Here is a 13,407-nt window from a genome sequence, read left to right on the forward strand (position 1 = left end):
ATAATATAATAATATAATAATATAATAATATAATAATATAATAATATAATAATATAATAATATAATAATATAATAATATAATAATATAATAATATAATAATATAATAATATAATAATATAATAATATAATAATATAATAATATAATAATATAATAATATAATAATATAATAATATAATAATATGATAATATAATAATATAAAATAATAATTTAATAATATAATATATATTTTGAAGCTTTACAATTCATAAAAAATTTTAAATATTATTTTTAAAAATGCAATACATTTTTATTTAAAAAAAAATAGTTATTAAATATTATAATGTATATCTTATATAGTAAATATTTAATTTTCTGCGTTTAAACCATTATTTGTATACTAGCTAATAAAAATTTTGTTGTATTTTATACAATCTGATAGAAATAATTATGTTAAATTTTTAAATTAATAATTTAATAATAATAGGAATAACTGTTCACATTATTTCTACATCATTTCAGCTTTCTGAGAGCTTTTTTGTACATTTGACTTTCCTTTTCAGCGAAGTAAAAATGGTTTGTGCCTTGGCTACAAGTTTACTTCCGCAAAATATTCAAAATGGTAATCACTTTGTTTTTTCGTTTAATCTTGTTTTGTAGTTTTTATTGCACGATTTTAAGTTATTATTATTGAAAAAATAATATAATATTTTCCGCTTTATCCCTTAAGTTTTGCAGAAACGTTTTGTTTTTACACGCTGCTTCAGCCACCATTCGAAGTCATTTTTGATAAATTTCGGCCTCACAGCCTTAATGCGTTCCTTCACAAATGTGTCGCGATCTCTTAGCCAAATTCGACCATACTCTCCGCCAATAAGATACGACATCGATATAGGAGCGCACTATATATAAATAAAATAAGAGTAAAAATAAATAAAGAAATAAGTAAGATCCTGGTCTCGGAGGATTTCCCCAGAAAATGTTGCCTACTTTACAGGGAAACCACCGGAAATAAGTGTCAAAGAAGGTTTTAAAAGAAAAATGGCGTTCAGAAAACTTCCATTATTAATAAATGTCTTTTATGATTTATCAATTTAAACTTTCCTTAACTTTGAAAGATTTATCTATTATACGTATATTTAGTTGGAGAAAATTAAAGTATAGTACGATAATAATGTCCTTTTGCATTTTTTTAAATTTCTGAACTAATACTACAATTTTTACCTTCGAAAAATATATTACAATTTTTTCCCACTATTTATTTATTTTTAACCCCTAGACAGGCCACAAAACTATATCCTTTTACTGTACAAATATCACTATATATACTCACATCCGTATCAGTGGATGCCACAAACTTGGCTGCCCGATTTTTAGCCTCAGTCGTAAGATTATCCTTGGGAATAAAGGGCACAGCCCGCGACCACTCCTTATTCATTTTGGTAAGCGATTTATGTTTTTCCGATTCACTTAAAATTTACACAGATTATGCTCTATTGCAGTTTCTGTTACGAGAAATTTAAAAAGACAGCATTTCTAAATGAGAAAATGGTTTTGATATATATGAAACGACATGTTTGAAGGGAAAAGAAAGGGTAACGGTTTATTTGATATTGTAAATGACTTAAAAGATATATTCTTCTAGACACATAAGTCAAAAAATCAACAGATTCAATGAATACAATATATTGCATAATTTACAAATTAAATTTTAAAGACAAGTTCCCCATAATTTATCTAAAAAATATATAACACCGATTTTACATAGATCTTTTTCAAAAATTTAATTTTAAAAACCTACAAATACCCAGTTAAGCCTTTTATTTATTATTCCCCAGAAAAATCACAAAACAAAAGTAGATTTGTAGAATCTATATATATATATACTCGTCCAGATCGTCCTTCAATATAGCCAGAAAGTCCCTGAATTATATATATAAAAACAATATTAGGAAAGAAAACCACCCAAAATAAACTTTGAGGGAAATTCTCTATGCCGAGCCTCCCAAAGGACGACCGCAGAAATGTTTCGAAGGCGTTTCCTTCTACCAAAAAAAAAAAAAAAACAAAAAACATGGCCAAGACCACGAACAAGACGAAGAACAAGAAGCAAAAGAACGAAATAAAAACAAATATAAATAAAATAAAATTTAACCTGGAACTGAAACTGAAAGACAAAAGGCAAAGAAGTATAACAAACTTTAAGTCAATACACCTACACAAAATACAACAAAACAGGACGAACAAAAAAAAGGTAAGTAAAAATAAAATAAAACAAAATTAAATACGAGAAGAAGCTGAAAAAGCAGAGCGATGGGAAAAACAACAGCAAACTCGCCACTCCCCCCGCCCCCTTTAAGCCAAATAATAGAAGAAGAAGCAGCACAAGTAAAACAAAACACGGCGACAGGCCAACAATTTGAGGTGGACGTTTTTAGGGGGGGTGGTTTGGGGGGGAGGTTGGGAGGTGTGGGTTGGGGAGGCACTCCTTGCTACACCCCCCCCCCCTCCCCCATACTCCTTCAGGGGTTGGGAGGGTTTGGCGAGCGATTGCATAGTAGCACTGCGAAAAATAATATATACTTTGTTTATAAATAAACAAATAATATTAGAAATAATTTAGAGGATTATTAGGCATTTCTTGAGGGAAACTTAGACTTTACAATGTAATCTTATTATGGATATAACAATGTTTATTTTGAAATATTTATTAAAAATTAATTACAATGTATTATATAATAAAAAAATACATCAAAAATTGACACTTCAAATTTTTTTGTCCATTGTTAGTCACTGTGTCTGCCCAACCTATATTTAAAATATTATTATTTAATTTATTGTATTTTTAATTTTTGGAAACTAATTGTAAGAAAAAATGTTCCATATGTCTTCAAGCCGATCTTAATTTAAATTATTAAAAGATTTTTTTTATACCTGAAGGTATTAAAATATATAAATATAAATATAAATAATAATAAATATAATATAAAATATACAATTTATACAACATTAAACAATATATACATAACAAAAATAATCATTTAATCATATGTATACTATTTATTTAATTCTTATTCATTTTCTTATTTCTAATTTATATTCTTACTTCTTATACTCTCTTATTTCTTATTCTGCCCTATTTTTATTGTTGCCTATTTTATTTTCTATTAACTCTTTAAACAATACTAATTTCAGTGTATTCTGGCATGGCCAAACGTAAATCAAACAAAAATAAAACAAGACAAAACAAAACAAATAAAATAAACAAAACTACGCAAAAGTAGCAGACGACGAATACGAATAAACGATGAAGCAAACAAGGAACCAAACCAAACAAAGATTTATCAATTTGATGTTAAATGGGGGAATACCCTTTATTGGAGGAAATATTTTATATAAATTATATAGAGAAAATATTTTTAATATTTACTATAAGCGAGCCTGAATACTTTAATTATAAATAATGTACGTTTTTTGAAGCTTCATAAAAAGACTAGGTAAAATTAGAATACTAGCAAAGATTACTTTAATATTTTTTAAATGTATTGATAATTTATAAACTATTTTTATTTATATAATTTACTATTATTAATTTACTATTTTGTATTTAAAACATACGCTTAATATATGTATATCCAATTTGTCATTCTTAAAAAAAAAAATGTTTAAAGCTAACTACCCAAAAAAGAAAGGGTATCACGGAGAAACAACTCAACGGTTTTTGGGGAGAAAGCCGAAGGAAGCCAAAGTAAGAAAGCCCAACCAACAGCAACAAAAGACAAATACAACTCACAATGACGATGATGATGTTAATTCCAATGCTCATAATGATGAAACAAACGAAGCATTTTCCGTTTTCTAAAACAAACATTTGCAAATGTTCTCAACAAACTTTTTATTTGGCCGAAAGAATGGTGATGGTGCTGCAAGGGGAGGAGAGGAAACACAGAAAACAGAAGCCAGACATCTGTGGGTGGTTTTTTGGGTGGTTTTTGTGGGGGCGGTTAGGGTGGTGCTGGTGGAAGTTTCGAGCAAACAAACACACAATTACAGTTACAGTTGTGTTTGTCTCTCCGTTGCTGTGCGCACTGCAAACAAAACTTCCTATTTTCAGTAGAAATCCCCTCCCCCACTCACCTCCACCTCTGTCACCCGCGGGGCCTTGTCCGTCTCACTCACACCCATCGTAGTAGCCTCTCCTTGTCTTTCTCTCTATCCTGCTCACACTCTCTCCCTCTCTCTCTATCCCGCTCTGCTCACGTGCAATTGTATGCGTAAATAAGCATTTTACTATACAACACAAACTGTTCCTTGTCCTTGCCGTTGTTGTTTTGATACCCTGTAATCTGATATTTTCTTAAAGCATAATCGTTAAAAAATAATTGTAATGTTACTATTTTTTTAATAATCAATATATTTTGTATATTGTGTATTTGTAGTTTTGATACCATGGAATCTAGTCTTTTCCTAAGGCATGATCATTAAAAAATAAAGTATTTGAAGTGTTACATATATTTTCTATATTAAATTTAAATTATTTCCTTTTTTAATACCCTGTAATTTTGATCTTTTTCTTAAGACATCATCGCTAAAAAACAAGTATTTGTAATGTTACGAATGTTTTTTACAGTAATAGAAAAATTTCGGTTAGTTGTTTTCTAATAAGTCTATTAGGGACTTATTTTTTAATAAAATCTTATATTACATTTCTGTTAATTTATCGTAATTATATCTTATTTAAGACAGCCCAAGTTTCCCTTAATTTACAAAATTATTTACAATTAAAACTACCAAATATCTGTTTTAGTAATAGAAAAATAAATGTCTTTAAGAAAATTTAAATTTCCTACCAAGAAAGATAGCTAATATATTTAAAAGTTTATGTCAAAATACTTTTAAGACTAGGGAAATACTTTAAAGTTGCTTAAAAACTAATCTTTTTAGAATTCTAAACTTAAACGAATTGGGTATCTATAGTCCCATCAATTAAATTTGATTGTTTCTTACTTGGTTTTAGTTCTATTTGTTTATTTCAGTAGGGCGGAAAGGGGTTTGGACCATGGTTAGGTGACTGTCAGTCAAACCCCCCTCCCTGTAGCACCCCCCCTCTCGCCACCACTGCTTCTTCTTCTTCTGGTTCAGCTTCTTTGTTGTTGTTTCAGTGCTCATTAGTCGCATTCGCATTGGCTCGTTGTTGTGTTTGTGTGTATGTTTGCCTCTGTCTATGTGTTTGCATTTGTTTGTTTTCAAATTTTATTGTATTTCATTCAGTTGTTGTTGTTTTTGTTTCTGGCCTTGCCGACTTTCGTTTGCCTTTAACCCCACAATGCCCCCAAGGAGCATTCGCTCCTGCCTCCCCTTTTTATTTCCTGGTGTATTCTCACAGCCTTTTTACCTGTGTGTAACCATTTGAACTCATTTTTTATATTCCGCTCAGTGAGGATAATGAAAAAGTTGCAATTATTTTGTTACATCATATTTAGCTATTGCCATAAATATGAGTAAAATAATTAAGAAAATTATACAAAATCATATTCATTAAATATGAGAAATTCCTTAAAGATATTTAAATAATTTAGGGAATTTAAAATCTGTTTTTTTTTTAGTTACAATTAATTTATTAATAATTAAACGCAGCCAATTAACCCCCAATGAAAAATGACTTTTAAATCTCTTTAAAGAGTGCTCAAAAAAATATGCTACAAAATGTTGCTAATAGTGATATCCGTAGTAACCGCAGAAATGAATTTTAAAAGTATGTTTGTTTTTAACAAATGTAATGAATCGCGTTTATCATAATTTTTAAGCCATATACTTTCTTGATATATCATCAATTAAGTTTTAAATATCATACGTTAAATAAAATTAAACTATAAACCTTGATCCAAAATATTTTAAATTTTAAACAAACGTTTGATAGTTGTATTTCCTATAGTTAGTGTTCTTTCGTAAGTTTAAAATTGTCTCATTCATTTTTAAGTCCGTATATTTAAAGTATACTTAAAATTCAATTAAATATATTGTATTTTGTTAACTCACTTAAATTCCAAACAAACGTTTTATTTGATAACAGAAAAAGTTCCGTGAATTCTTTTACATTTCCTCTTAATTCAATAACTTAAAAAAGAAAGGAAGGTAACTTCGGCACGACGAAGTTTTTATTTCCTTGCAGATTGAACTTCGATTACTATAAAATATATAAAATTATGGTAAAAAACAATAAAGAAATGCATGCTTTCATTTCATTTAACAATCGTTTGTACGGCAACTACATATATGATATAGTAGTCCGATTTTCATAAAATTTTACACAAAATTCTAGATTAATATATAATGGATACAGCCCCTATTATTTGATGAAAATTAGTTAAAAACTGTAACAATTATAGTTTTTTTTTATCTTAAAATTTTCCGATCGTTCCTATGTCAGCTATAATATATATATATATATATATTTATGTATATATATATATAGTCCACCGATTCGGCATGCTCCGATTTATAAACTTGAAAAATTATATAGAAGAATAAACCCATAGTTTCATTCAAATAGCATAAATTTGTTCCAAAGCGCATCTCGCACATCTGTGCATATAATTCCCAACTTGTTCTAACATCCCCGGAACGAAGTGCCTTCTGCAGGCCATGGCTCAGAAGCGTGTTGTTACAAAAGTTGCAAGTCATTGTTTATTATGGTTCAAAGTTAGTAACTGATCATACATACATACTTAGTGGTCATAGATACTTACTGATCATAGTTATTTACTGGTCAATGTTAAGTACTGGTCATAGTTAATTAGTGGTCATAGATACTTACTGTTCAAAGTTTCTTATGTTACTGCTCATAGTTACTTAGTGCTCATATTTAATTAGTGGTCATAGTTAATAACTGATCATAGTTCTATAAATCGTCCGATTGTTCCTATGTCAGCTATATATATGTATATATATAGTCCACCGATTCGGCATGCTCCGATTTATAAACTTGAAAAATTATATAGAAGAATAAACCCATAGTTTCATTCAAATAGCTTAAATTTGTTCCAAATCACATCTCGCACGTCAGTGCATATAATTCCCAACTTGTTCTAACATCCCCGGAACGAAGTGACTTCTGCCGGCCAAGTCTCAGAAGAGTGTTGTGTTACAAAAGTTGCAAGTCATTGTTTATTATGGTTCAAAGTTAGTAACTGATCATACATACATACTAAGTGGTCATAGATACTTACTGATCATAGTTATTTACTGGTCAATATTAATTACTTATCATAGTTAATTAGTGGTCATAGATACTTACTTATACTCTAGATTTTACAACCGTTTCTCTGGTTACATATATTATATAGTATTTTGATTTTCACGGCGCAATATAATAAACAAAGCATTTACGGTACAGATGTTCGTTTGAAAAATAAAAAACATTTAAATAAAATAGGTTTATCATCTTTTAAATATGTACTTAAAAAAATACTAAAGATTTCAAACTTCTAAGAATAATTTAAGGGCTTAAGTTTCAATTTTTTGAAACTATTAATTTTAACAAATTAAATTAATAAATTAAATGAAAACTGTAATTATTAATATGTGACAATGTATACCACCTTCTGGGCATTAAAATTGTAGTCAGAAGCTTCAAACGTAATAAAGGAATTCCGACCCTATAAACCATATATATTCTTGATCAGCATTAAACGGCGAGTCGATCTAGCTCTGCCTGGGTTTTTTAATTTTTTTTTAATTTTAAAAATTGTATAAGGGGTTATATCGTTAAAATCGTCAAAAATGGAGACAAATTTAAATTTTTTTAAATGTTAAATTGAGTATGCAGGTTTAACATAATAAAAACTAACTAGGGATAGCTTTAAGATTTATAATAAATGCTGTTTTGGTTAAAATATGAATTAAATTTAAATTTAATTTATCACATAAATGCTCATAAATATAGATTCAAAGAATGCGAATATTTTAAGCTTAGTAATGATCGATTTCCGATTTTATCTTATAATTTAATTTATTATATAAACTGTGGCTTCCAGAAGTTAGTTTCCTTTCTTGTTTTCTTTTTATTGATCATTAAAGATCATGCTCAGATACTTAGTTAGATACCCTGCATTTAAGATACTCTTAAAATCATTTTATTTACATCATAAAAACAAAAATCTAAAGGTTATGTTCTTGACTTTCTTTTCTTATTTTTTATACATTTAAGTACTAATACAGATATATGTTAAATACACCCACACAGCGACCCAGCTTAAGCTTTGTTTTGTACACTTTTCAATTACATTTCAAGGCATTTTGGCTGCGACAACGACAGCCATGAAAAAGTGCAATGAAATATTCGACATATTCCAGATAAGCAACAATACAAAATCGTAAAAAAATAAATAAAAACATAAAACAACAACAGGTGAAACCAGAGACTAAAACATAAGCAGTAACAAAATTAAACACACATTTTTGTGCCTTGAAGCACCCACAAAAAACTCACGTGTTGCCGACGATGGTTCGGTCAACTATAAAACAAAAAATGCTTAATTAATTAATTTTTTTGCACTCGCTTGTTCTTTGATTTCTGCTTGACTTTTTTCAACAGTTTTCCATTTTTTATGCTTTTTTTTGCGCATACCTGAGCTGCGTTGGCATTTTTGTTACCCGCTGCGGGAGTGTTTATATGTCATTGTTATTGTTAACAGCTGTACTTTTGCAAATTTACAGCGGTAAAAGCACAAAAAAAACACATAGAGAAACAACCTGGACTTAAAAAAAACAACGTAGCAAAATAAAACAACCAAATAGATGCAAAAAGAACAACAACCGAAGCAGCCGAAAACAATTTTTGCTGAATGCACACGAAATATCAACGAAAGGGAGCATCAAGTGCACAGCAAGATATCAGATAGCAAATTAATTTTAAATATTATATTTTTAATATTTAAAGATCTCTGAAGATAAACCAATGGTCATTTAAGGAATTTAAGAAAGGAATATAAATCGATTTAAAGTCGAGAACATGGCTTAAGGAGCTCATATCAGAAATCGAATATAACTTAGCTTAAAATATTCGATAGTATCGTAATTTTTACTTGACAACTTTAAACAAATCAAATTCTTAAAAAATTCATAATTTAGCCAAAAATTCATTAATTTTAATTCGAAAAGTAGTTTTTTCTTAGTTTTTATTATGCTAATAAATCTGCATACCACTTTTTGCCAATTTGTACAAATTTGAACTCTTTACACAATTTAGAAAATTGCTAAATGGATTAAATTTGAATGATCGATAGAAATAGTGCTATACTGCAAAGAATAATCAGCAGGAAAATCGATAAATCGATAGAAAGAAAATTAAATAGGAAGATAGATCACTAGATCGAGAGCTTACTAAGAGAAAAACAATATTCAAACAAAAAAAAAATGTGTATTTAATTTTAATTACTATTATTATAAATTTTATTCAATACAATTATTTTTACACATATTTTGTAGTGTCTAAAACTGCAATGGGAGCTCCCTCCATACGTACACCCTTTTGTTTCTGTTATTTTTCTGTCGTCGCATCTTGTTATTGTTGCTAGCTCGAATGCGAATGCTAAACAAGAAAAAACAACAAGAACGACACTAAAATAAGCAGAGGAACGAGAGTAAACAATTGCAACAACAACCAGCTGGGGTTCGTAGTAAAATGCTAGTAAATAAATGCGACAAGCGTATTTTTTCCGTTTGGCAAAACAATGTCAACACGGCGAAAACATTTCAACCGAAAATTATAAAAAATACAATTCAAAAAACTATACCACCCGCACTCAGACAATGCAACATTTTTGGATAGCAGCAGCACTTAAAAAATAAACATTTCATCATAATTATATTCGTGGAAAGGTACAGTTGTGATCTAGTTTGTTAGCAACTTGCAACAAAGTGTTGCATTCCACAGGGCGTCGCTTAGGTGCAAGCTTATCAAGTGTGCTGGAAAAAACATGGAGGGAAAACAAAAAAAAGAGAGGAAAAGCAAGAAAAATTTGTTTACTTCCGCTTGAAGTTTTGCCAAGCTTTGGGATTTATTTTCTTAGCGGTGGCGGCAATGGAAGCCAAAACAAAGCTATTGGGATCATTTGTAAGCTCAAATTTAGATTACTTTCAATTAAAACAATTACGTAAATTTTAATATTTTTAAATTAAATATTAATATAAATTATGTTTACAATTGTTTCAATTATTCTATTATAACAGGGCAATTTTGTACTTCCAAATGATATTGGGTTTTCAAAAAAGATTAAGTTTGTATGAAGAAATATATTTTCTTATTTCCCCTTTCCATTTGGATCATTTCTAAACTCATATTCATTTTACATTCATTTAAATTATTTTAAGTATTTTCAATTTTTCAAATTGTTTTAGAAAAAATAATGTAAATTTAGAATATTTAGGCTATAGTATACAATTGTTTCAATTATTCTATTATAACAAGGCTCTTGTGTACTTTAAAATTGTGTGTGTGTAAAAAAGTCGTAATTTAGAATTTTCAGAATTCTCTTTTTATTATTATTTTTTTATTTGTATTGTTACTAATGAAAATTCACAGTCAAAATGTAAAGTAATCTTTTAAAATTCCAATTTTTCTCCAACGAATTCTACAATTTGAAAGTAACATCTTTTTCAATATTTTTGTTGCTTATTTTATTTATTTTTACATTTGTTATTTATTTGTTCTTACATTTATTTACCATAATTTCATTAAATTTAATATGATTTAAAGCTCTATAAAATACTTAAATAAAGCTTAAGAAAATGCTTCATATAAATCTTAATGTAAATTATTTTTCAACACCTGTATAAGAAGACCCAATTTATTGCTTCTACGCAAACGCAGCACTCCTTCACTCTCTCTCTGTCTTTTTTTCACTCCATCTCCGCCTCCCACTCACTCCCATGAAATTCTGCAGCTACAAAGAAAGAGATAGCAAGAGTAACAAGAACAACAACAACAACTAATTAAGTTCATTGCTTCTATTTGCGTATTTCGCTGCCTTGTATGCAAACGTATTTATGTGAATACAATTGCAGTTAATACAATAGGGATTACAATTAATATAAATAATAACAAAAAACACAGAATATAATATTTAAAAAAAAAATATCATAAGGTATATAAAAATACATAATAAAGTTAATTCGATGAAAATAAAATCAATTTAACAGAATTCTTTCACGGAAACCCTTCCCTAAAAGAAATTTACCAAATCTTTAATACAAATAAAATGATAAAGAAATATATAAAAAATTACCATGTAATAATAAGCTATTATCATTTATAATTTTATTTTTAATATGGAAAAAAGAAAGTATTTTCTTTTACTTAATATTTAAAACATTTTTTTATCGTATGTACGAATTATAGTAATTAATTTATCATTAATTTTAAATATGAAAATGTTTGGATTGTTTTTATTTTATAAAATCCTTTTTATATGACATCCATTATTTTATAATTTAACATATAAAATGCATTCATCCGCTGCTAATTGTTTTACCGCTGCTGTACCTACATATTTCTTGTTGCTGTTTGTTTTTAGTGTCTTATTGTTATTGTTGCTATTTTGCATATTTTTTGCAATGGAAGCTCCTCGACAACAAAAGGCGGCCCGAAAACAAAACAAGAAGAGCAACAAAACTCATCAGGCTCATCTTCATTAACTTTGCTTTCCGTTCCCTCTTCCCCTTCTCCTTTCCCTTTCCCTTTCCTCCTCATCCCACCACCACCCCCACCTCCCGAACATCTCCTTCATTCTCCTTCTCTGCTTCGTTTGCAAGCAAAGCTTACCCCCCCATTAACCTCGCCACTTTTCTCGGCTCCCAACTTTCTTGCATTGTCTCTGCAAAATGCGAAAAACAAAAAGAAAAATACTTTTGTTTACTCTTATGCCTGCGTTGCCTTGTATTGTTGTTGCTGCTGGCGACGTCTCTGCCGCCGCTGTTTACACAATTCCACAGCCGAAGTCCAAAAACAACAATAAACAATAAGAGAGAAGAGAGCCCCCCCCCCAAAAAAAAAAATAAGTCAGAATTAATGCAATGCCCAAAATCTTTCGATTCAGTTTAAACCTTGAAATAATGTTATGATATATATTAAATGGACTATTTTTAATGTTTTTATTTTCAAAATACTGTAAAATATAATACTCCTAATACCTATCCTATATACCCTACATAAAGAAGGTACAGATAGTGTCCAAGCTGAAGAATTAGAAGAGCGCAGAAACAAAAGGGACAGCGAACTGCGAAATGTATAATGACCTTCAGTCGACGGTGCTGCCGGCGTCAACGTCAACGTAAACAGTGGGGCCATGGGCGGGGGCGGGAGGCTAAGAGTTTTGGAGGGGGCGGGTCAAGACAGAACACAACTTAATTTCTGGTATTCAGGGACATACATAATTCTCTACTGCTCTCTTTCTCCTTTCTCGCCTACGCACAAACATTGTAAACAAGTGAAATTGCTTCCTAGTTGTGAATTCACTCACAAGCTCAAGTACACTGAGCAAAAAATAGTATTTCAGTACAAGTATTAAGAAAATGTTAAAGTTAAATAAAATCTTTTAAAAATTATAATGTAAATATAAATACTAAGAACAATTAATTTAATAAATTATTGATTCCCACCAAATAAATATTCTTCATTAGAATAAACTCCAATTTCCCCAAGTGTGATACGAGTAAATTCTGCCTGTGCGCTTGCTCTCTCTCAACTGTTCCCTTGCTCTCTCTCTCTTGGAGAGAGATTACATTGCCTGTCGCTCTCTACGTTCTCCTGTGCAAACAAGTGTTTGTTTGTGGCGCCGCCGTCGACGTCGGCAGATGTTGCAGCAGCGGCAGCGGCCAAGCCACCCTCACTAAGCATCACCCCTTCCCCAACACCAATACCCCACACCCTGCGCCCTGTCGAACTTTCTTATTTGATTACTCGCAAAAAAAAGAAAAAGAGTCTCGCTCTCTCTGTCAAATTGTGACAAACGAATTTGTACTAATTAGCATTTCTCATGCGGCCTTCACAGTGGGTCGCATCGATTAAAATGTGCCCTGCAAATGATGAGTTTGCATTTTATTTTGGTGGTGAGATTAAATAATGGCACACATTACGCATTGATTGACCAAATAAATTTAATCAACAGTGGGTGAAACGACACGCTATCATTATTATGGGTTACAGTTCGAAATTTGTAGGATGATATTTGAGAATTTTCTAGAGCTCATCCAAGACGGTGAGTAATTTTTGATTAGATTGAAAGGAAAATTTTGTAAGTATTAAATATTTAACTTATGTTAGCAGCTTTATGTTTGATTTGATTTATGTACATATTTTGCATAGCAAATATTGAGGCTATGACTTGTATATTTTCCGAGATTTAGATGATTTCTAAATATAAAAGC

The 13,407-nt window shown here is 29.7% G+C and overlaps 1 protein-coding gene across 1 annotated transcript; it reads right to left on the bottom strand.

The window, feature by feature from the left end:
• Positions 1 to 609: 609 nt before the first annotated feature.
• On the bottom strand, positions 610 to 1,600 carry LOC110181161 (uncharacterized). The gene is made up of 2 exons (XM_020948836.2): positions 1,313 to 1,600; positions 610 to 881 (listed from the first exon to the last, which is right to left on the bottom strand). The coding sequence occupies exons 1-2, from the start codon at positions 1,415 to 1,417 to the stop codon at positions 705 to 707; spliced, it is 282 nt and encodes a 93-aa protein (XP_020804495.2). The 5' UTR covers positions 1,418 to 1,600; the 3' UTR covers positions 610 to 704.
• Positions 1,601 to 13,407: the final 11,807 nt, after the last annotated feature.

Source organism: Drosophila serrata, unplaced genomic scaffold (assembly GCF_035046125.1).
Source record: "Drosophila serrata isolate PLE 108 unplaced genomic scaffold, ASM3504612v1 contig_249, whole genome shotgun sequence".
NCBI classification, from domain to species: Eukaryota; Metazoa; Arthropoda; class Insecta; order Diptera; family Drosophilidae; genus Drosophila; species Drosophila serrata.

Coding starts and splice junctions, on each gene's coding strand:
- LOC110181161 (XM_020948836.2), bottom strand. CDS start 1,417: ATGAATAAGGAGTGGTCGCGGGCTGTGCCCTTTATTCCCAAGGATAAT. Junction 882..1,312: donor TGGCATCCACTGATACGGAT/GTGAGTATATAT, acceptor ATTTATATATAG/TGCGCTCCTATATCGATGTC.